The following is a 24,201-nucleotide window of genomic DNA, read 5'->3' on the forward strand; positions in this document are numbered from 1 at the left end:
CTTTCTGTTGTTCAAATATTGGCGTCCCTTGGATTTGTTGGACGTGGTTTCACTTTGGAGTAAATCAGCCTGCTGAGGAAAATGATTACACAGAAAACCATAAGGTGTCTACATTTCAACCGCTTTACAGGACGGCCATACTCCAAATGCTGAATTCTTCACAAAGAGGGCATTCTACGAAAGCACTGTCGTAAGATAAGGAACTGCGCCGCGTGTATGATGTCGAAAAAGACATTTGATGATGTCCGAAATGGCAGATCTGATGAGTTGTTGGCCATGTTTTCGGATGTTATCGTTGGCGTTGGTGTCAACCCGGACAGAGAACTTAGTGCATGAGTAGAAGCCTCTAGCGGCGTACCTTCAGATATCGCGAGACAACCTGTTGATTGTCTCACCGTTGACGCGAAACGAACGATAGTGTACGCATGTAAGTGACTGTTGATATCACCACTTTTATGCCACATAACTTCACTCGATACTTGACGCCGAAACATACGAGTTATTTTTATGCTGTATTCTGCCACCCCTCCAAGTCCAACTGCCAGCGAATGATTGAAGCGATTGCGATAGATAATTTCACAAGACCTCCCACGGATTGATAATGCGCCGAGATACTGCTGAATCATATCATTCTCACCGTTATGAGCTGTTACGACATATGGATCTTCATTGTTCCGGTTGGTAGGCGTTACCGTAGGTCACTCTTTTTTTTCGTGTTCGGTAAGTTGGTCATTTTACGAAACTCACTTCTGCTTACTAAACTTTATTTATAGTCTTTCCTGATGTTATGTACAGTTACAAAATCAAACAGATAGTCAAAAGAACAAAAAGGAATGGATAGTAATGCATCCCAGTACAGTAAGGCGTGTGTTGTTGAAGTGACGAAATGCAGAAGAAAGTCAAAAAATTGAAAGGAAAAGTCAAAATGCATGCGCAAATAACAAGCGATCATCTCAGCTCAATAATTCGGTTGTGTATCGTTGATTTCGAACAGCAGCTGCGCCACTGTTCGACCCGACTCGACATTACTCAGGGCTACTCCGGCCAGGTGCCCTTCGTACGATCGCAGAAGCCTAAAGCGTGATAATAGTATACATTCGCATTAATGATACATAGGTGGCGATACTTTGCTTTCGTGTTCGATATCTAGAAGATCCTTACCTCTTGGCCGAACTGCTGTACACGCAGAGATTACGCAAAATCAGGGCGGATGTTAGCCGAATACTTTTCGTCACCGGACCCTCCATTTCATCCTGTAGTGGTAAACAAAAAGTTGAAGATGATAAAATGAGGAAATTTCTGTTCGTGCCACGATGCGATCCTGATCTGTCTGATCATTCTTACCTGCAATTCTTTCGAATTGACGTAATCCATAGTGTGACGCTTGATGGCATGTAGGGCGGCCGGTCCGGCAGCAGAAAGCAATCCTGGACCACTGTTGCCATTTCCCGATGAGCTTCCCGCCTCACCATTCCCACCCGTTCCGCCAGAGGTATCAATCTTCGTACACGTGGCAGGCGCTGGTGATCCTCTTCCACCACCCGGACTGCCGGTTGGACTAGCTATCGTGGCACTGCTTGCTGATGAGCCACGGTTAGTCGTGCTTCCTGTACCGGTTCCCGTATGACGAATCAGTGTAACGGGATACGGTTGAGCAGTTGCTGGTGTACCTCCAGCAATCCTACGTTGAGCGGCCGCTTTGAAAGCCTAAACGAAATACATTAAAGATTAGCAGGGAGCAGTTTGGAAGGCAACAGATGTCCAACGTCATACCTCTATGGTGCAATGGCGATCCTGAATGTGCGTCATCAGCGAGAAGCGCTTACGAGGTAAATTGTCACACAAGGTAGGTCCCGGACCCCATTGGCAGTAGATGTCGGCGCTGATATCAACGTTGCTAGGGCAATGCACGTTACAAGCATGCCGGAACACTTCCGCCGCCGATGCGAACTTCTTCCTCGGGCAGCCACGCCAATCGCAAACCCAGGGCCAGCTTGGATCCACATCCTCCGCTTCGACGTGTTTCAGCTCGTCCGGCGGAGGAATCATCTGGATGCCGGGTGTGGCGCTAACGATTGTCGTTACACCTGGTGAGGCACTGCCAGCGGGTACTGGTGTGGTGGGGGCCGTTGGTTGCTGCGCAGCTTGTTGTACAGGGGCGGTTGCTGGTGGCGTTCGCGTTGGCTGTGGTTGCGGAGCAGTTGTCACTGGTGCTGATGTAGCAGGGGCACCAGTGACCGGTATGACAGCTGTGGCTGGTGGTGCTGGCGTTTGAATCGGTGTTACCGAAATCGATTGAATTGGTGCCGGTGTTGGCGTCGGTGCTCCACTCGAACCACTCACCGGTACTACCATCGTTTGTGTGATCGTAGTCGACTGTGGGACGGGCGGTAGGATAGCCCGAGGTTGAACTATCATAGTATGCTGCTGCTGCTGCTGTGGCTGCTGTTGATGTTGCTGCTGTTGCTGTTGTTGTTGCTGTTGCTGTTGCTGTTGCTGTTGCTGTTGCTGTTGCTGTTGCTGTTGCTGTTGCTGTTGCTGTTGCTGTTGCTGTTGTTGTTGCTGTTGCTGTTGCTGTTGCTGTTGCTGTTGCTGTTGCTGTTGCAATTGATGCTGCTGCTGTTGCAATTGATGCTGTTGAACGGTCGTAGCAGGGTTCGTCAGCTTCTGTTGTACAACTTGTATGATCTGCCCTTTCGGCGTAGTAGGCAGTGTAACCGTTTTAGTCGGAAGCATAGTACCCGTTGGTTGTCGCTGGATGGAAATGCCTGTTTGTTGCTGCACAATTGATACGGATTGCTGTTGTTGGTGTTGCTGTGGCTGCAGTGGTTGCTGTTGCTTCTGTACCGTTATTATCTGCGTTTGGTTCGGTTTGCCCGCTTGTACTAACTGCTGCTGGAGCACTTTCTGTACGATCTGTTGCGCCTGTTGACCGGGGGCTGGTTGGATGATCTGTTGTTGTATGATCTGTGCCGGACCGGTTGCGGACTGTGATTGAAACACGATCTGTTGTGTCGGTTGCTGTTGCTGCTGCTGAGAAGGCATTGCTTGCTGGATGAATTGTATCGTCTGTTGCCCGCCCGTAGAACTGCCGAGGGCAGATTGTTGTATTATATGGCCTGCGGCACTAACGACCTGTGTTCCCTGTCCGAATGGTTTCAGCTGGAGCTGTCCGCCGGCCGTCGCTTGGACCTGCAACTGCTGCGGTGGTCCTTCGAAGCTAATCGTATTACCCTGAGCATTGGTCGTGAAGTAGATCGGCTTCTTTTCAATAATGGTGCTGCTGCCAGGCGATGATGCGACACCTGCCGACAGCATAGCGGCCGTAGATGTTGTTGGTGCGACCGAAAGATGCGACGATAGCGCGGCCGAGGTAAAAATGGCCGTACCAGCAGTGTTACCCGCCGATGATGGGACACCAACACCGGCATGGCTGACGATAACTTGGCGTGGTAGCTGTGTCATTAGAATTTGTTGCCCTTGCTGATTTACAAAAATTTTTTGCGTTCCGGAGGTCTGTGCCTGAAGGGCAGCTATCTGTTGGGCTTGGAGCGTTTGCTGGTTTACGACCGTTGGTTGTTGCTGCTGCTGCTGTTGCTGCGGTTGTTGCTGCGGTTGCTGTACGATAATGATTGTCTTTTGCTGTGTACCGTGCTGTTGCTGGGCAACGATTTGATGCTGTGGGGTAGGTGCTTGGGCGAGCAGCACGGTTTGCTGAAGCTGTGGCTGAACTTGCTGCGGTTGTTGGGCCACGACGTACGTTTGACCTTGCTGATTGGTGGCCAGTATGTACTGCGTAGGTGCTGATGCTTGAGGTGCCATTATAGCTGGTTGAACAATCGCCCCGCCTGGTGCTGTCGTCGCTTTCTGAATCTGCAGCGATCCTGGCCCCATTCCTGATGGATTATGCTGCAAGATAATCGGAACGGTTTGGTAACCGGTGTCTGTTTTGATCGTTGCCGTCGTCTGCGTTGTCAGGTGTTGCTGCTGCGGATGCGTGCTAACCACGGAAGGTTGTGCGGATATGATCATCTGCTGGTTACTGCTGCTCGGAGTGACTATAATTTGGCGTTGTAATGGTACTGGAACGGAAATCACTTGCTGCTGCTGTTGTTGTTGCTGCTGTTGCTGTTGTTGTTGCTGCTGTTGTAATTGTTGCTGTAAAAATTGCTGTTGCTGTTGTTGCTGCTGCTGCTGTAGCAGTTGTTGTTGTTGCTGCTGCTGGATTTGCTGTTGTATTTGTTGTTGTTGTTGTAACTGTTGCTGCTGCTGCTGCTGCTGCTGCTGTAGCAGTTGTTGTTGTTGTTGCTGCTGCTGCTGTTGCTGCTGTTGGAGCTGTTGAAGCTTCTGCTGTTTCTGCTGTTCGGCCTCTCGTGCCGATCGTGCATCTGCATCCTCCAGCTCCTCGCCTGCTAATATGGAACCGGCCAGTTCGGCATACAGATCAGCTGCCTTTAGCTTGCCATCGCTCTGCATTTGCACTTCCATGCGCTTGACCGGCGGTTCGATCGACACATCGTTATCAATCTTTCGCTTGATTGTCGTCTCACCGGCGATAATGATTTCGCCCGGTTTCTTCTCCAGCAGCTCCGATAGCACTTTGTTGGGAAGCAACTTCTGCTGGTGCAACTGAGCCGTTGTGTCTGCAGGGGTGATGGTTTTGATTATCGTACCTTGGCCACCCAACGGTTGGCTAAGCGGGGCTAATGGTGGCGGTGCATTGAGCGCTTCGTGCGGGTTGGTCGCCGTGATGACAGTGTTCGTTGGCAGCGTACCCGGTTTGATGGAGATGGTCGAGTTGCCTACCTTAATGTTGGTCAGATTGTGTGGATTGTTCGATGTGACCACCACCGACGCTTGGTTCGTTCCGATCGGTAGTTTTTGATCAATCAGCTGCTTTTGTTTCATCAGCTGCTGTCTTTGGACAACCTGCAATCGTAACAGTATGGTGTTCATGCATTACCATTATTGTAAGAGTCGCTAGTGAAGCCATGGGAATGGCCATGGCTTTACAAATTTACTTTTCCTAGCTAAAACACACTCACGCGCGTACACACAATCTCAAGCACAAACGGAACAAGTACAAATATAGAGTAACACATTTTTCCTAGAATAGTGATTAGCTTCTTCTATGACGAAATCGTCTATAATTGGTTATGCAATTTAAGCTTTCGTCGAAAAAGGGGAAAAAACAAACGGAATAAGATACTGGTTAGTTGTAAGGGCGGGAGCATGCTTGCACACGACTAGTTTGGTTGCTCGGTTTAAGTATTACATTTGAAGTAGTAATAGATTTAGTGTTTCACACAGAGCAATAACAATAGCATATCACTCCGACTGTACTTCTATTGTAAAATTAATTAGAAACTAATGCACACAACACACACAGGCGTCAGTGATCACGTTTAGTTTGCAACGGAACCAAATAACCCAGAGGAATTTATGCGATCAAGACGAATGATGAATCTAAGCATCGGAATTCTCAAAGATCATTCAATAATATTAGTGCTGATTAGCACTTTAACTCAGTTCAAATTGACCCTCAATCAAAGATATATGGGTGGTTGGTTTCGCGAGACAAATGGACGACCATGCGCCTCCACACAAACAAGCACGAGTTTGTTCACGCTCTCGTTCACTCCGCTATCTATACCGTCGACCTAGCTCCAAACGGAAGGCAATAGATTGTCGCATTACGGTTACCTGACGCACATTCACATTCGGTGCAATCAAACAATTGGTAGTAGGAGGTTGGCTGATGCTAGTGGTGGTTATGTTGCTAGTGGACAAACTACTGGAAGTAGCGGCAGCGGCGGCGACGGCAGCAGCAGCAGCGGCAGGGGCGACGGCGGATGCGAACGTGCTTTCGGTGACCGCGCTCGTCGTTACCTTGTTCGCTAGCAGGCTCTTGATGAGCGCGGACGGATTGGTCGTGGTTGAGGAGATCGTGCCCGACTGGTTCATGATCGTGGTCGTACCGTTACCTCCGGTAGTCTGATGATGGGCTGGTCCAAGATGCTGCTGCTGAAGCTGATGTTGCTGTTGTTGCTGCTGCTGTTGGTGCTGTACTACTTGTCCGCTCTGTTGCGGATGTTGAAGGACACTGGTGCTGGCCTGCGGTTGCGGTGAAATGGTTGTCTGGTTGACTACGATAACATTGCTCTTCTGATCGCCACTAAGCACCTGCTGTAGCAAAGGCGAGGATGGTGTCGTCGGTAGATACTGATTCTGGTGCTAGAGGTATAAATATTGGAAGAGGAGCGAATGAAACCCATAATGAGGGTTGTTAGATGGATGAATCGCAATCGATTTGGCTGCATAACAAAAACACTGGATCTACATTCGTAATCAAAGGATCGACAACGAAAAAAAGGCTGGCAAACAAAAACCGAAAGCTCAAACATCGAACCTAACACAAAGCGTACGTCAACAGAACCAGAAAAGCAGCGGGAAATGGTTAAAGAAAACAGCAAACGCAACGGCAAACAGAAAAGCAACGGGAACCATTTTTCGCGGCCTTCATAGCATTCTTGCGCTGACACTCTGGCACAACGGATACGCTACAAACGATTGCAAAACCAAAACGAGGACCAACATAAGGAGAAGGATGTGAGCTTGATGTTCAAGGAGGAAGGAAGGGGGACTCAAGCGGAGAAAGGAGATGATTTGAGTTCTCTTACACCACCGGTTGATGCTGCTGCCTGATTGAAAACCACACTTTTGCCCCCAAGTTGAGTTACGAGCAGCTGTGGCTGTTGCTGCTGCGGTTTGTTGCCGGTTCCGGATGTCACCGTTACTGTCGCCTGTCCGGCACTGAAAGGAACTAGGTGCTTTGATAGTTGCGTTGTTTTCGTCGCTCCGGACACCATAGGGGTTCCCTTTGGAACTACAGAAACGGTTGACTGACAAACTGGTGTTATCGCAGCCTGAGTTGACGCTATGACGGATGACGTACGGATCGCAGCAAAGCTCGAGGGTGTTGTGAAGGTAAGCGATGGCATTGGCAGTGATGGCTGTCCTTTAGCGGTGGAAAAGACAACAGGCGATCCAAACGATGAACGGCCACCACTTGCTGTAGGTTCGAATGTGATCGCAGTGGAGAGTGTAGCGAGTGAGGTAGCGGATGACGTGGTGGACGTAGTGCCAACGTTTGCGAACGGTTTGCTGATGATTGTTGCCTGTTGCTGGTTAGTGCCGAGGGAGGCAATGGTAACAGTGGTTGTGGTTGCACTGCTGCTAGTGACCATCGAAATGTTGTTCATCACTGGTCCTGCCGGCGGATCGATAGGTGCTGCTGCTGTTGCTGGTTTACACTGTGTAGGTGTACTGTTGGAATTGGAGCTAGGTGCCGTTACGTACTCTATATTCGGTGTCTAGAAGGAATGTTTAATATATTCGAATGAAACAATCTTTGTTAGCCCCTTTATACGCAAGATGATGACTAGTGTCAGCAACCCGAGATGCACGTTAAAGATCAACGATACAATCCCTCCTATTGTTTGAAAATTGATGACAAGACAGCACTGGTTGATGCTGCCGATTGTCAGGGCCTCAGAACTGAGTTATGATCGTTGATGTTAACGTCCACACACAAACACACAATAGTTATTGCTTTGCAGACCGGAGCGATCCCATCTGTAGGAGCTCTATTAGCATGGAATGATCATTAAAAGGCTGGTTCTGTTATTCGAAAGGCTTTATGCCTTCATCTAAAAAATTGAGAAAATGGATCGCGGCAAGCGAACAATCGATACTCACCAGTACTGTACCCTTGTGTACGATCGGTAAGGGTTTGGCGCGCATCTTTAGACCCTCGTAGAAAGTACTGATAGATTCGATACCATTTTGCTCGATCTTGAATTGGACCGGACCAACGGTCGCACCGAATACGCCACGGACGCAGCGCGGAAAGTGAGGCACCGGTACGATCACCTTCCGTCCGAGCTTTGCATTCGTTGCCATGTACAGCTTGTACACCTCCTGCTGATCGGTGCGAATGGCTGGAGCGGAATGCAGCTCGAACGTTGCCTTCAGCCAGGCGCTCGCAAACTGTTCGCTCTCCAGTACCTGCTGCTGCTGAAAGTGTTTGGCAGCTAGCGAGCTGGTGTTGTTCACGATCGTGGACTGGCCAGGGGATTGCACGATAGCAGCCGTGTTTGCTTCCGTTCGTTGCACTAGCACGTTGCCGGTTTGCGGTGAATTGGCTGCTGGTGGACGAGAGTTGGTAGCCACCATCGTCTGTTGGTTGTTCGTTGGTTGTGCTGGCTGTTGTTGCTGCGGAACCGATGGTATCGATAGCGCGGGCATCGGTTTGTTACCGGCAGCAGCAGCAGCTACCAACGGATTATTGCTGTTGACCATATGATGTTTTGGAGTTTCCTGTGTCGGGTATGGGACACCGGTAGCAGGGGTTCCATGCGGTGGATCCTTGTGCACGGTAAGCTGGGCCATCGTGGTAGCTGAACCGGGTACCGCGGTTCCGTGATACGGTGCCTGCTGCTGGCCGGTAGCAATATTGCCCGGAATGGTTTCTACCACTCGCATCAGAATGCAAGCATCGGGGCCGTAGCTTTGTGCTTCGACCGTCACGAGCGAAACCAGCGTCTCCAGTACGCCCCGGATGTGCATGATCGCGTGGCAGGGCTTTTCGCCCATCGAGGTCAGCGAATAGATACACTCGAGCGTATACAGTAGCAGCATAATGTCGTTCAGACAGAGAAAAAGTGTGATTTGATTGTACAGCTCCTGGTTTAGGCACCGATTCAGGGTGTCCTCGTTGGATTCTTTCTGTGCGATTTTACTCAGCACCTCGAGACAGCTGATGATTACACCGCGATCGGCACCTTCCAGTCCCTCCGAGAGAGTGGACAGCAGGCAACGCGTCACCTCGTCCGACTGAGGATCGTTCAAGTCGATATCGTGGGCAATGTTACCGAGCATATCGAGGCCCATGTGGTGTAGATTGTTCCAGCGCGCATTGGCGCACATGATGAGAAACCGGACAAAGGTGCGGTTGCGGCCAAGTAGAGATAGGTTTTCCTCGTTAAAGCTTAGATTACGAAAGATTGCTGCAATTTGAAGTACTCGCTGGCCGATGTAATCGTTTGTGCCCAGACCCGTGCCAAGGCTGAGAAAGGTACGCAACGTGGCCATGCTTAAGCGACTTCGGCCATCATTCTGGTCGCCACCCGAATCCAGCGCATCATCGGCGTATTCCGCTTTCTCTCTTTCCAGTTCCTCCTCATCGTGGTAGATGCTGGCAATGAGCGCACTCGGATCGGTGCCCATCTTGGCGAAACAATCCTCCAGCGACAGCTCAAGCACTTGTGGCTTTTCGAACAAACATTCCTTCCAGAAGCGCTGCAACGAGTTCTTGCGGATGTTTGAGTAGTACTCATTGAACGTATCGCGTAGCGTGAAGTGATTGAAGACGCCGGCGTGCGCCAACAGTGCGTACACTAGCCGTGGGCAGCGATCAATGTGCAGCGTGTGTTTGTTCTCGTTCGACATCAGCGTGCACACGTTGATCGCAAAGTCCTGCTCGTTCGGTAGGGGCGATAGCAGGGATAGGATCAACTTATCGTACTCCGAAGCACGGTACAGATCGTCCGACAGCTTAAGCGACGATCGTAACGCATCCGGCACGTTGTGCTGGTGATGGTTGTAAACGCTCGGCATTGAATGTAGTGCCCGAACGGACCACCGCCGATGTAGCCGCTTCTCGTCATCCTCATCTTCGGCCGGATCCTTATCCTCGCCATGAAAATTGACGCGTTCGTACCGATCCAGGAAACGAATGTAGATCTGCTTCAAGGCGATCTCATTGTTTACGCAGCGCATCGGTAGCTCCAGTTCTTCGATCACCTCGTCCCAATCTTCCCGGGCATTAACCTATCGAAAGGGCGGGAAAGAAAATGTTTACTACCTTTGCTAACCATGACATACGGTGGCGTGACTGTTTGCTTACCTTCATCCATCCACCGCGACTGATAACGACCGAGTACAGTTTGTGTAGATCGACTTCACGGCCGCTAATTTTGGGAAGTTTCGTGTATGGTGTCCTGCAATGTGAGAAGCAAAAAAAACTCTGAAAACTACCTGTCCCCATCTTCCCGGTCCAGCGACCGGTACCGGACGTACCCATTCTTGTCGTGGAACATCTGCAGATCGCACAGAAAGCTGTATTTGTCTTTCTCGAACGTCGGTTTGGCCGGTGCCGAGCGCCGCACATTCTGCGGTCTAACGGATTCCTTCCCGGGGGTGCTAGGAGTAAACGGCACCATGATCAGGGAGGTTACCCCTCCGGATGTTACCGGATTGCCGGTTGCGTTCGCGTTGATCATGCTGGCGGCATCGTTCGTGTTGCTGCTGTCATCCGCGGCGTTTGCCAGGATTCGCTCTATTTTCACACCTTCCATCATCGCTCGCGCTTACGTTTTTGCCATCCACCACCGGAAGGACACTGCTCAAACACAGCGGAAATACCTTTTCCACCGATCTGTGGCCACTTGAAATCCCGATTTTTCCTCAAAAACTCGCGGATTTTGGAACGCCACAAAGAAGACGCAAGCCAAGCGACACACACACGCACACACGCACACACAGCGGCTGTCACAAACGTCAAACCCTATTAGCAATAGGTATGTTTAAGGGGCCACTAAGGGGCTTTCAGGGGGCCCTTGTGTACGCAAATTCAGAAAACTGGCCCGTTAGGGGCCGCTTTACGCGAAGAGGCAGCAGTTCATAGCTTTTGTTAATAGGGAACTTCGAAAAGAAAACTAACCGCCAAAAAACCGCTCAAGCGATCCGCTCCATTTTCAGCGTAAAACAAGCGAAAACAAGTGAAAAACTCGAGATGAAGCGTGCAAAGCCGTCGTACTTGGAAGCCCCGGAAAACAGCGTTGATCGCCTACGCCGACCGCGGCCCACTAAAGGCACCAGCTGGGACTCGTTGCTGGCCGAACGGCAATCGCGGGTTGCGCTGGAGGAAGCGTTCGAGAAGGAGGAAGAGGAATCGCCGTCGACTAGTTACAGATCCGAAGACGACCAATTCGATGAACTGCCTGCGGAATTGCCCGCCACGAAGGATGAAGAAACGGTGAAAGTGTGCCTGCGGCTACGGCCGTACTCCCAGAGCCACAACTGTAACCTGAAAATCCGGGACAGCAGCACACTGGTCGTGAAATGTGCCGGAGAAAACCAGCCCGGTGCCTCCTCTGAAAAGCACTTCACGTTTAGCAACGTTTTCGACGATCACGTATCGCAGGCGGAGGTGTACGATTCCTGCATCCGGCCAACGATCCGGCTGACCTCGGGGGAACCGGGTGCTACCATCCTGACATACGGGACGTCCGGGTCGGGCAAAACGTACACCCTGCTGGGGAATGCTGAGCAACCGGGTATCGTGCCACGGTCGATCGAGCAAATTTACGAGGAGCTGCGGGGACACGTCTCGAGCGAACCGATGTTGAAGATGGAAGGCATGCAACTGTGCCCGCTGAGCGACGGAGAGATGATAGAGGAAAAATACAAAGTGGCCACCATCAAGGACATGCTGAGGTCTGATTCGCACGAACAGATTAGCCAAGTCATTCAGAGTCAGCAGCAGTTCCAGCCACTGGAACTGGGCGATAGGCGCGTATTCATATGGATTTCCTTCGTAGAGATCTATAATGAGAACGTGTACGATCTGTTGAATTTGGATGAAGCTTGCGCGAAGCGTAAACCATTGAAGGTGCTGGCGAACGAGGGAAACGCGTACATCAAGGGTCTTTCGACACTGTACGCCAGCACCAAAGAAGAGGCGTACAATCTGCTCGAGTACGGGCTGCAGAGCGCAACGTATGGCTCGACCGATGTGAACTGCAACTCTAGTCGATCGCACAGCATCTTCACCATGAACGTCATTACGCACTCCTTAGCGATGCAGCAGATTTCGCAGTCCGTGTACAAGTTTTGTGATTTGGCCGGATCGGAGCGCCAAAAGAAGACCGGCACCATGGCGAATCGGCTGAAAGAGGCCCAGAAGATCAATAACTCGTTGCTGGTGCTTGGCCGCTGTCTTGAGACAGTGCACAGGAATCAAAAACCGCGGAAAGTGCACGATCTGGTGCCGGTGCGTGATTCAAAATTGACGATGATCATTCAATCGGCCTTGCTGGGCAAGGAACCGATGACGATGATCGTCAATGTGCATCCCACCGATGAGTTCTACGACGAGAACATCAACGTGCTTAACTTTTCGTCCATCGCCAAGCAAATCGTGATTCGCAAGCCATCGAAGATGCCAAACAACGGCGCGGAAAGCACACGGTACTCCTTCCTTCCTACATCCGCGCCTGATCTCCTGGTGCGCGAGAACGAAGCGTAAGTTTTTGCTTTTTCCCACCGCCCTAATTCGTCCCGGTTTTAATATGTATTTTGTCCTCTTGCCGTTTAGGTTAAAGCTAGAGGTCCAACAGTTGCGGGACCAGTTGGAGCATAGCAAAAAAACACTTTTCATTCAGGAGTATCAACTGCGTAACGAGCTGACTGATAACTTTAAGGTGCAGTTTGATAAGATGGAAGATTCCTATCAGCAGCGCATCGAGAGTGCCAAACAGTTGGCCATACTGCCGTACAAACAACAGGTAAACGCCAAAACGAATACATAGCTCAGGGTTTTCATAGCGCTTCTCTTGCACATTTCAGCTGATTGTGCTACAAAGAAAACTGGAATCGAAGGAGCGAGAGATACAGGAGCTGGAGGACGAACTGGAAGAGGATGAAAACAAGCTGAAGGCCTACGAAGAAGAGATAAACCTGCTTCGGCTAAGCAAGGGAAAGCGTCGATTGTCCTTGTAATGATTCCGTGGCCTTATTATGTTCTATTGTAATTGTATGGTTATGTAAATAAATTCCAATTCCGTTCTGGGTGTTTCGGTAACAAGAACAAACCAACATAACGCAGCGACCGTTATTTTTCGAAACTACGGCATCAGACACGGCAGCATAACTCACCCGCTCATCTCACTCGTTATGTTTTCTCACAAAAAATGAGTAAGTTTTCTCACAAAAAATGAAGGAAAGGCCGAAAATCCGTGTCTTTTTTTCACAAGAAAGTGTTGAATCCGATTTGATTTAGGTTTTTTTATAATTTGAAAACCAAAATGCGGTTTATCTGATTACAATAATTAATATTCCTAATCATGGCAGAGAAAAATGGTTCGTTTTTCGTAAGACAAGGTTAAATTTTCATCAAAAATCTAAATTCACAGTGGAAAATGGACAACACCCTTAGAAGTACTTGTTTTGGTTGGAAATCGCTGCAAAAGTGGGAGTTTTTACCACTTTTGTAAAATTTTGTGAATTTCGTGATAAAAATACGAACAAAATCAAGTCCTTTGCAACTCCCGCTATTTTCCCGTTGGAAAAGTGGGCCGGAAAAGTACAAGAAACTTGGAAAACCGCTACCAAAGTCGCGAGAGTCGCGAAAGAGAGCACAACAAAAGCTGATTTTCTGAAAATTGTCACAGAAAATCGCGCTGCTTGGAGGGAATGGACGACACGGGTCGAGTGTTTCTGTAGAACCGCCGGGAATTGAGGTTTCCAATTTCTCGCGTACCGCGGGACCCTCAGGAAAACGCGATAAACCAACAAAAAATGGGCCGTGCCAAACTCCGGAGTCGTGTGACTTGCTCGAGCGTCGTCGGTTGTTTGCTAGCAATATCCGCTTCTTGGCTGACTGCCACACCTAGTGCCACCACCAACTCCGTACTGGCCGTCTCCACTTCCCCGGCACAACTTCGTGCGGGCAACGCCGGTCGCGATACCGTGGCCGCGGCTGCGGCGGCCACAGGGTGGTACGAGTCGGGTGACGAAGAGGAAGGTTACTGTGCACCGTATAACGGCAAAGTGTGCAAGCGGTTCATCAACAGCCGGCAAGTATGGTACAGTCGGGAGGACGGTACGGGTGGCTGGGAGAACGAAAAGATCACCACCGCACTGTTTGAGGATCTTATCAACGATCTACCACCCTACTGTCGGCCGGCAGCAGAGGTAAGCAAGAGCGGTAGTAAGCTGATGATAGTGAAAGGAAAACTTGATGAAAATGCTGCTCTCTTGTTTTTTTTTCCAGAAACTCCTCTGTGCCTACGCGTTCCCGCAGTGCGTGATAAAGGAGGCCACGACCATCCGGTTGCCACTGTGCTATGAAGACTGCGTGGCGACGTATTTGCAGTTTTGCTACAATGATTGGGCGTTGATTGAAGAAAAGAAGGAGCGGGGAGATGTGATTAAATCGAGAGGACATTTCCGACTGCCGAACTGCGAAGAGTTGCCACGCTATAATCGAACAGCGAAACCTCCCGTATGCTCGCACGTCGGTCTGACGGAGCTAGTTCCGGAGGAAGTGACCTGTGAGTAGTAAGAAGGCGCTGGATGACGCTGTGGCCACCATCTAATGTAAATCGCCTTTCTTTTGCTAGATGATTGTCGTATGGGTAGTGGACGATTTTATCTCGGTACGGTGAACGTATCGAGCAGTGGCATTCCGTGCCAAAAGTGGGACTCCCAGGAACCGCACTCACATCACAAGCCACCGCTCGTGTTTGCCGAATTGCAGGATGCGGAAAACTACTGCAGGAATGCGGGAGGCGAAGAACCAACGCCATGGTGCTACACTACTGATAAGACCGTACGGTGGCAGGCCTGCGATATACCTCTTTGTCGTAAGTAGCAAAAGGTCATCGCGTACCTTCGGTTCGTGTACTTACCAACCCCTTCGACCGACTTCCAGCTAACTCAACTGATGCTAGTGACATCCGTCCAAAGATCGACATGACGATGGAGTCCGTGTTTACGCCTTCGATGATTTTCCTGCTCTCCGGCATCGGCTTTGTGGCGATTGTGCTGCTCCATCTGATGGTCCTGCTGTGCTACCGTGTGTCGCGCCATCGACGCAATCGCCGTCCGGCGGGTGCGGCCAGTTTTAATACGACTGCCGGCAGTACGGCCGGTCCCGATGCGGCCGGGATCGACATTAACAAGCTTCCGTCGAATGCGAACTACCACCGGACGGGGGCACAGCTGAATCCGAAGCTCGAGAAGCTAGAGTTTCCTCGCAACAACATCATCTACATCAAGGATCTGGGCCAGGGTGCGTTCGGTCGTGTGTTTCAGGCCAAAGCGCCAGGGTTGGTGGCGGGCGAAGACTTTACGCTCGTGGCCGTAAAGATGCTAAAGGATGAAGCTAGCCAGGATCTGCAGGTGGACTTTGAGCGCGAAGCCTGTTTGCTGGCCGAGTTCGATCATCCGAACATTGTGAAGTTGCTTGGTGTGTGCGCCATCGGACGTCCGATGTGCCTGCTATTTGAGTTTATGGCCCGGGGTGATTTGAACGAGTTTTTGCGCCAGTGCTCTCCGTTTGCGCAACAAAACCGTGCCGATAGCATTAGCACCGAGCTGTCGCACGGTGATCTGCTGAACATTGCCCATCAGATCGCGTCCGGTATGATGTACCTTTCGGAGCGCAAGTTCGTGCACCGGGATCTGGCCACCCGTAACTGTTTGATCGACGATCAGATGGTGGTGAAGATTGCCGACTTTGGGTTGTCGCACAAGATCTACCTGCAGGATTACTACAAGGGTGATGAGAACGATGCTATCCCGATCCGCTGGATGCCGCTCGAGAGTATTCTCTACAATAAGTACACGATCGAATCGGACGTTTGGGCGTACGGGGTGTGTCTGTGGGAGATATTCTCGTTCGCGATGCAACCCTACTACGGCATGACGCACGAGGAGGTGGTAAAATTCGTCAAGGAAGGCAACATGCTTGGCTGCCCGGAGAACACACCATTGACGGTGTACGATCTGATGCGTCGCTGTTGGAGCCGGAAACCGAACGATCGGCCTAGCTTTCATGCGATCTATCAAAAACTGCAGCAAATACGGGCCGATTTCGAAGGCAAAATGCTTATGTAGCCACCCGGCAGTTGTAGATAAGAGTCCCTTCCTCAACCTTCCTAAACAGCAGCAACAGCGTAATCCAGTGAAAATTCAGTGGTGGACCTCATTTGTGACAAGAACAAGCGAGACAGTCGCTTGTTTTCTCATTTGCCAGTCCTCGAAGGTTCAGTATTCCGGTACTCGTTTATTTTACCCACGAAACACACAAAACAACACACTGCCAATGCTCAAAGACTTTAATTTTTCTACTAAGCTTCAAATGGACTGCCAGATGGAAATCTCAGTATTTTACGTATTTATTATTTTGCGACCACACCGACCGGCCATCGATCGGCCGGCGGATGAAGCATAATTCCTCGAAATGAACTGACATAGTTTCTAATCATTATTTTTAATTTGTTACGGGAGGACAACTGGTTTGGCTCATTCGCGCATATCTCTAACACGTAGTCTCTAGGTATTTTTAGATTAAATTTGATGCTTCATCACAGGCCATTACGCGATGGAACTTGGTAACATTTTTGTTCATTTGTGCCGATCCCCATCCCCCCTATTTCCTCTTTTTCCAGTAGTTAATAAGAATGCTAAGATACCCAAAGGTGGTTATCCCCCCCGGATCTGCCAGTGTTTTACCGGTAATTGCCACGGTATGAATGTTGTGCAGAACGGTGCCGATTTGGGGTTGGACCATGCGTGAGTGTACGATTTCTTTATAAAGATTGCAGTAGATTGTAAGCGGGTACAATAATGGAGTGTGTGAGAGTGAAGTTTGCGTAAAAATGAGTAATGGATCGGGTGGTAACCATTGCTGGTTTCAGTAACCAGTTGCCGAGCGCTGCACTTTTCGAGAGTGCACGATCAACAGTCACGATACTAGTAGTTCTGTAAGCCACAATTAAATCTTTCCGCTCACGAGATCAGTAGACCTGCGTTTGTGTAGTTTGAATGTTGAAACCATAAATCCAGCTCCCACTCTGGTGCACGATTGCCTATGCCTCCAGATGTCTCTTCCCAAAGAATCTTAGGTTTTTCGTTTCATTTGATAACGAAAAGAAAGGCGAAAGGTGGGTTGCTGGAGAAGAGAATGTGTAATAATTTATTTGGATAAAAGACGACAAGGATGCGGAGTGGCTGGTATAGGCTCCAAAGACGCATACACAAGGGGACGCAAGAGATGTCTTATCAGGGAAGGAGAAAGGAGCCTGGAGCTAAGAAAGAGCGTACCCAAAAAACCAAACCAAACAATGGCATGCAAATGAAGAACGAAAATAAATATATATAAATGTGTTTTGTCTCACCAAATAGCGTGTGCTGTGTGTGTGTTTAGATAGCTGCGAGGCATGTGATGCACTCGCTAACCATCCGAAGTCCTCCGAATCATCTGCACGCGTGTGCAGCACAACCAATGACTAATAAACGCCTCGGGAGGGAATCCTCGAATGCGTCATGCACGGTAAGATCGCGAGCACGTGCTGTGTCGTCAGTAGAAGGAATTTCTTTACGCACAAGCGACAGACGCAGATACGGGGCAATAACGGTGCGGTGGCTCGCAGAGAGTTGGCCGTCGGGTGGAAACCAAAACGGTGTACGCTATCTCTTGAATGACCCGTCTCGCACACTTGAGCTCATGCTGTACAAATATTAGACGAGGATGGCAGCATCTTCAACACCATGAGCACCCTCAGCATAATCTGTTGAAGTAGGACCAAAGGTCTAATGCTTTACCTACAGCCAGTATGAAATAATTTCTTTGGTAACTTATCAATAATTTTTCCCTGTCGATAATGAATTTCTGTTTCTTTATAAGCTCATATATGTACTAGAAATAGATAGTTATTAAAACAAAATAGAGCTGATCATATCAGGAAGTATGGAGATTAATATTTTGCTGTTTAAATTTCGATTAAGAAGAACACCATCCAGATTAAGGCAATCCATTGTTAGGGACGGAAGGGCAGAAGGAGGCAGCAGTGAGAGGAGGATCGAGGAGTCACGTGTAGCCACATTTAACGTCACACACGATCGGAATTCGCGAAAGAAGCGCCGCTGATGAGTCAGGTTTTGGTGGGTATACCTTTTTTCGGGCCAGCGAGAGAGAGAAAAAGAGAGAGAGAGAGAGAGAGAGAGAAAGAAAGAGAGAGAGAGAGAGAGAGAGAGAAAGAGAGAGAGACGGAGAGAGGGTCACGGTTCATGCCCCAATGTACCGTTTAAACTAAACCGTCGATATCGTCGAGATCATGCCCGAAAAAAAACCTGATCCGAATTGGAGGACCACGAAGTTGTGGATCAGCACGTCATGGATAGCGAAGGCTTGTCCACGATGTCCGATCAAACCAGGCGCCCCCTCGAAACGGTCGCCGTAAATTCGCATTTGATGGCACGAAAACGGGTTTCGGATACTGGAAATGGGAGATGTCCAAATAAAAAAACGCACGTGCACCAAACCCCCTCGGGGAAGGAGGGGCCTTCTGCTTCGGGTGTCATGTTGATTGATGTTTCGCCCCTTTGGAAATATTGGAAAGTGGCGTATTTCCCGCGCTATCGGCACACCTACAAAGGGTGTCGCTCGATTATTTATTATTTAGGAAGCAATTTTTGGGAAAATTTGAAATGTTAAACGGTCGATGTATTTTTTATCGAGGGTTTTTTTCAAGGATGTACTTTATTGTCTTTAGCTCTTACACGTTCTTGGAGAAATTCAAAAATGTAAGTGGTTTGTTATGTCACCATTTTTAGCCTCGGTCCATTATGGGCCAGAGTCAATTGATATTTAGAATTGATCTGTGTATATCGGATTGGTAGCAGGGGTTTTATGAGTTGCTTTGTCTTCAGTTACGGCCGTACTGATTCGCATCACATTCCAAAGACCATTTGGTACATGAAGTCGTACAATTTTTTGTTTCAGTAGTTATGCACCGCGGTATTACAAGAGACTTTACACTCGATCGATTCTTGTGAAGTCGAGTTCCAAATTTCACTATAGCCCGTGGGAACATGCGGAGAAAAGAAATCAAGCTAATAAAAAAAAGTATACCCAATTGAATTTTTCTGTTAGATATTTTTTATCAGAAATAGGGACGGACGGACGGATGATTAATTAGTAGTTATAGATTCATTTTTTGTAACATAAACAATGGCATAGTTGGACTCTCCCTGTGTACCAAATATCTGTTAATGCAAATCTTGAAATCGATATTATGGACAATTATCCTTTTTGCCTCGAGTGCAATCTGCCATTATGTTTTGTTTCTCAAATTATTTCTAAAATAGGAATGGCGGAACATTACTCCTAACGATACCGTTTTTAAATACGGATAATGATTCTTCCAACCATAAACTTCCGCTTAGTTGCCATCTTGGCGCAGATGCAGTGATGCTTGGACTACTTTTCGAGCCGACGTACCGCCTTTCTTACTTGTTACTAGAATTTTCTTTCATTCTCACCTGTATTGAGCATACCACATTTCGATAGTCGTGTACTGCTTGGTTTATTTTGACGAGATTGTAGTTTGATTAACAAAATAGAGAGGCATCGACAGTGTACAGTGCACGCATTTTAACTGTAAATGTATATCACACGCGATTAAAAACTATCACAAGCCTTAATGCAGAAAAAACACGCTGTACGTCGCTCGGTTTATTGGACACTGGGACCACCATGCGCATGTATGGTGGCCATGCATTTGTCCGCCGTGGTTATCATTTGCGAAGGATCGTCATGGGTTTGCACCCGGTGCTACCAGTCCGGGTAGAACTGGCCAAACGGTAGAAAGCGAAACGGATTCCAAAGCATCCCAATGTAGTTGCTTTCCATCGCCTCGAAGCTCTCGTCAGTGATGGTGCTGGCCAGATCGTAGATGACCATTTTTGCCTATAAACGGAACAGTAGTTATCCTGTTAGCGTTACATTAGAATGAGAGCACCAGTGAGAGGTTTACTTACGTCTCCATCGAGCAACGGACGTGGATTGCCAGCAAGTGCTGCCGGTATATTGTCGTCCGTGTGACGCGGTGCGTCGATGATATTCGGCGTCGGCAAACCGTCGGCCGGACCGGCAATTGCCAGCAGACCTATGCCAACGCACAACAGCAACACTAACATTGGTACGCGATTGCGATTCATGTTGCACCTTGAACTTGATCGGGACGGATTCACCTGATTCACCTGGAACGTTTACAATTGATCCGGGAGGGTTACCCAAAAGACAAGACTTTTCGGAATTTGAACGAAATTCTTACTGATCCTTGGTTCCCAGAATCGATGCCGTTTTATAAGATCTCCAGCGCAAATAGTGAAGGATATTGCCAATGCAGATACCTAACCCTCATGTGAACCATCTCGTGCCGCCGAGGAACTATGTACCGATCCGGCGGACCCGTTGATGACGCCTCCGACGCCGACAACGACGGTGATGATCGCAAGTCACATTGTTTACATACACGCATCGCACGCCATCAACCGTATCCGCCTGCCTTATCGTATCGTGGAATTTTGTGAAAGACACGGGAAAGTTGGTGTTAGATGCTGTCCAGAACTGGAATCGCTGAGAGGCCTGTCGGCTAGCGGGAGCGGCTGCAAGCACGTGCTCGACTCGTTGATCGATGTCGTCACCGATTACGAAGTGTTGAACCGAAGAGACGACGCGGGAATAATCTGAGGTTCCTCTGCTGATCGTCGCAGTCGCAGCCAAGCCCTCCATGGGGGTGTTTCGTTCATCTGTTAAGCTGCTTGTCAGGGACCTTGTCGGTTGTGAGGCTGTGGGTGCGACCGCATATCACATAGGTACACCCTTCCTGGGTGGCTATATATTTGGGGAGGTATACTTTCATTACGTTCTGTGGCTCATGCATTATTTATTGGTTTTGGTGAACATGGAATCTTAAATCTCGTTAATTTAGCGAAAAACGTTAGTATAACGTACCACGTGGCCGTGTGTTATTGTGATTACGTTTCAGTTTCTGATTAACATCATTGCTATTTGCTTTATTTTTCTGTTAGTATTTATGAGGAGTGAATCATAAAGAGTATCTTGTCACCAAACGCGTTGTACAGTTCGCGCTGGGCAGTACACACTGTTTGATGTGATTTCGTATTCGCATACTACCGTAGGCTTCAGGATCCACTCATTTCTTTGCATCGATCATTGCCTTTAGTGCTGAAACCTCTGTAACCGTTGTATATCTGCAATGCTTTACAAACTGAATAAATAAACTAATAAAAAACAGGAATCAGCTTAATCGTTTAGCGTTATTTTATTTATTTTGAAAATACCTAACAATACATTCATTCATTAAAACCATCTGTATTTGTAATCTTCTCATTCATCATCTCCTCCATCATCGTCGTCTCCTTCGTCTTCTCCATCGTCATCACCTTCATTGTCTCCATCGTCATCTACGTCTCCATCATCATCATAGTCATCATCATCATCATAGTCATCATCATCATCTAAATCTCCGTCACCGTCATAGTCTCCATCGTCATCATCATTTCCTAAACCATCTTCGCCCTCTCTTTCACGATTCCTATCTCTGTTAGGATTAGGTCGTCTTCCACCACCAGGCCGTCTGCCACCACCAAGTCGACTGCCTGTGCCAAGGACGCTGCCCGCGCCAAGCCCTGCGACTCCACTTGGCAGTATTCCTCCTCCCGATATTAATCCACCGCTTGTTATTAAACCACCACTTGGAACTATTCCACCGCTTGTTACTAGTCCAGTACTTGGTACTATTCTAGTATCTGATACTATTCCACTACTTGGTATTATTCCACCACTAGATATTATTCCTCCGCTTAGTCGGCTGCCACTACCAGGTCGTCTCTTCCCACTTGGCCTTCTCCCACCAATTCGTCGTCTACCGCCACTTGGAAGATTTTCAACAATTGGACTGATGCTAACGGCTGGTTGGATAACATTTGGTCGTGTATCAACACCTATTACTACATTGCCATCTGATGGTAGAACACCAACTCTTTTTACGTAACCATCTGCTGCTTGGTAGGCAATCTGTCTTCTGGTGCGACCGCCGACTCCGTACGTTAATGCCTGCACCATATCGTCGGTTACTTCGAGCAATACGGGCGAATCGGGAGTTGGCAAAATCTCAACGCGTGGTGGAACTGCAGGAGCTCCATTTGCGATGGCCACAAGGACCAGTAAGCACATGAGCTGCAAAAGTAACGTAAAATAGAAGATAAGTTTACGAAATCGTCGGCTGACATGGGCACTTCTTACCTTTCGCATGGTTTTGAATGCGATTTGTCTACGGTTTCCTATCATCCAACATGAGGTTTATTGTACGACACCAGCTTGACTGAGTGCTACTGGCTGCGAACTACCCACTTTATAGTGTGCGTCCTGGGACCTGGAAAGGCTAGAATTTGAAAACCAGACGCTGCGCTATCGTTTCTGGCTCTGTTGAACATATAATATTCATAATAACTTCCTGTTATGAATTGGTTTCTTACCTACCCTAAGCGGTTTTGAGATATTAACGATTTCTTGGGATTCTAGCACGAAGAGCGGTTTATGCGATCATAATGTCTCGAACACGCACCTGCGGGTGGAGGTATCCTGCTGTGCGATACATTGAACATGTATAGGATGAGAGGCTGGTGCTGGTGTAGGGCTTCCGTTGAAGCGGATTTCGGTTTATCGTAGATGGCGAGAGATATCGCCATGGAAGCAGCTGTTGCCCTTCGGGTTACGGAATTCCTAAATAATGTTCAATCGTTCTTTGGAGCCTCATGGTTAATATTGTCATGAAACTTGTTTTACCTGATAATCAATTCATGTATTTATATTTGATAAATCATAGCGAAATTAGTAGTGAAAAGTGATTACTTTTTGAATTTGCATTCTAATTTTTGTTTTAATACAATACAAATGATTACATACAAATAATTGATTATCTCAAGTAAACAATTAGAACTGCTAAAGAACGTTTAGCCATTTGCAGCTGCGTATACTGTTCAGCACTAATTGTTTTAGTACAAGTACAACGAAAATCCTAACTATATTAATAAATGACCTATTTTTTTGCAGTAAGGACATGCCAAGTAACGTAACATCAAACTAAACATAAATTCACTATATTTTCGGTGATTTTACAGCTGCGAATGCTGTTTCGACTCGACTGTTTCCTTGCAAATGGTTAAACTTATTTCGATGTATTTTGTCAGTTTCATATAAAACATCCAGAGCGCACTTGAACGTACAATATTAAATGCAACGTACAACATCAAATTTAACGCACCAGACAGTCGATAACCGTGAAACAAGATAGTAAGCTAAAATGATGAGGCCGTGTGTAGTTGTAACCAAAGATTTATTTGTGTTCAATTGGACTTAAGTTAGTAAAAAGGACTCCTTTTTTGTTATTTCCAATATTTGATTTCCCTGTAAAATTCGCTGTCCACGATCGATAAGTTATTTAAGGTTCCATATCAGTTTCCGTGATTTCCATGATCTCCATGATGACCATGGTCTGCATGATGATCTGCATGATGATCTGCATGATGAGATGCATGATGATCTGCATGTGAAACATGATGATGGTCTACATTTGGTACATGATGATTTCCTCCATCATATCCACTACCGCCACTGTATCCTCTATAGCCAGAGTATCGTCGATAGCCATATCCGTAGGACGGATAGCTGTAATAGCTACCATATCTTCTTCCAGAATAGCCACCGTATGCTCCATAGCCAGAGTATGGCCGATAGCCATACCCGTAGGACGGATAGCTGTAGGAACCGTATGACGGATATTGATATGTATATGACGGATAGTAGTAGTACGATTCTGCTCCCTCCATATCGTCCGATTTTCCGTTTAAAGCAACTGCATCCATGCTAGGAGAGTCTTTCACCTGCGTCAATGTATCTGCTTCATTGACATTTTTTGCGCTTCGAGCAGGCACCAAAGCGGCTAAACTAACTTTGACTGGCTGTGACTCAGTTGGTTGTGGTGGTGGAGCGCCATGGGCGATGGCCACACATACCATAAAGCACAGGAACTGCAAAAGTTGGGAGTAAAATCCGAACAGCAGAACTTACTTGATTGATGAGCAACATCGACTGTTAAGTGTTTTTTACCTTATGCATGGCAGGGAATGGAAACGATTCACTGTCTGGTTCTATCCTCACCGATCGGATTGGGTTAACTGGTCACGGCGCGATGCGGAATTTCGGTTTTATATAGTCAGAGGTCCGAACGCCGCCAAGACCGGTTCGTTTTACAACAGAGC

At 48.1% G+C, this 24,201-nt stretch overlaps 3 protein-coding genes across 5 annotated transcripts; 2 read left to right on the plus strand and 1 right to left on the minus strand.

Moving 5' to 3' along the window:
• Positions 1–723: 723 nt before the first annotated feature.
• LOC125954402 (AT-rich interactive domain-containing protein 2) lies at positions 724–10,545 on the minus strand. Of its 3 annotated transcripts, none has more exons than XM_049684664.1 (9): positions 10,141–10,545; positions 9,968–10,061; positions 7,759–9,891; positions 6,681–7,373; positions 5,713–6,234; positions 1,774–4,929; positions 1,345–1,707; positions 1,162–1,253; positions 724–1,073 (listed from the first exon to the last, which is right to left on the minus strand). In XM_049684664.1, exons 1-9 carry the CDS (start codon positions 10,419–10,421, stop codon positions 959–961), a joined length of 7,449 nt encoding a protein of 2,482 aa, XP_049540621.1. In that variant the 5' UTR covers positions 10,422–10,545; the 3' UTR covers positions 724–958. The 3 variants fall into 3 exon arrangements, with proteins under 3 accessions (XP_049540621.1, XP_049540620.1, XP_049540622.1); XM_049684663.1 differs by having other exon boundaries at positions 5,704–6,234; XM_049684665.1 differs by lacking the exon at positions 6,681–7,373 and having other exon boundaries at positions 5,704–6,234.
• A 252-nt stretch (positions 10,546–10,797) lies between these two features.
• Positions 10,798–12,843, plus strand: LOC125954440 (kinesin-like protein subito). The gene is made up of 3 exons (XM_049684794.1): positions 10,798–12,366; positions 12,440–12,629; positions 12,691–12,843. The coding sequence occupies exons 1-3, from the start codon at positions 10,856–10,858 to the stop codon at positions 12,841–12,843; spliced, it is 1,854 nt and encodes a 617-aa protein (XP_049540751.1). The 5' UTR covers positions 10,798–10,855.
• Positions 12,844–13,314: 471 nt separating this feature from the next.
• Positions 13,315–17,240, plus strand: LOC125954435 (tyrosine-protein kinase transmembrane receptor Ror2). Its single transcript, XM_049684787.1, has 4 exons — positions 13,315–14,037; positions 14,117–14,396; positions 14,466–14,708; positions 14,777–17,240. The coding sequence occupies exons 1-4, from the start codon at positions 13,642–13,644 to the stop codon at positions 15,961–15,963; spliced, it is 2,106 nt and encodes a 701-aa protein (XP_049540744.1). The 5' UTR covers positions 13,315–13,641; the 3' UTR covers positions 15,964–17,240.
• The last annotated feature ends 6,961 nt before the right edge of the window (positions 17,241–24,201 follow it).

Source organism: Anopheles darlingi, chromosome 3 (assembly GCF_943734745.1).
Source record: "Anopheles darlingi chromosome 3, idAnoDarlMG_H_01, whole genome shotgun sequence".
Classification (NCBI taxonomy): domain Eukaryota; kingdom Metazoa; phylum Arthropoda; class Insecta; order Diptera; family Culicidae; genus Anopheles; species Anopheles darlingi.

Coding starts and splice junctions, on each gene's coding strand:
- LOC125954402 (XM_049684663.1), bottom strand. CDS start 10,421: ATGATGGAAGGTGTGAAAATAGAGCGAATCCTGGCAAACGCCGCGGAT. Junction 7,374..7,758: donor TACACAAGGGTACAGTACTG/GTGAGTATCGAT, acceptor CATTCCTTCTAG/ACACCGAATATAGAGTACGT. Junction 1,074..1,161: donor TACAGCAGTTCGGCCAAGAG/GTAAGGATCTTC, acceptor ATCACGCTTTAG/GCTTCTGCGATCGTACGAAG.
- LOC125954440 (XM_049684794.1), top strand. CDS start 10,856: ATGAAGCGTGCAAAGCCGTCGTACTTGGAAGCCCCGGAAAACAGCGTT. Junction 12,367..12,439: donor CTGGTGCGCGAGAACGAAGC/GTAAGTTTTTGC, acceptor CTTGCCGTTTAG/GTTAAAGCTAGAGGTCCAAC. Junction 12,630..12,690: donor TACTGCCGTACAAACAACAG/GTAAACGCCAAA, acceptor TGCACATTTCAG/CTGATTGTGCTACAAAGAAA.
- LOC125954435 (XM_049684787.1), top strand. CDS start 13,642: ATGGGCCGTGCCAAACTCCGGAGTCGTGTGACTTGCTCGAGCGTCGTC. Junction 14,038..14,116: donor ACTGTCGGCCGGCAGCAGAG/GTAAGCAAGAGC, acceptor TTTTTTTTCCAG/AAACTCCTCTGTGCCTACGC. Junction 14,397..14,465: donor AGTTCCGGAGGAAGTGACCT/GTGAGTAGTAAG, acceptor TTCTTTTGCTAG/ATGATTGTCGTATGGGTAGT.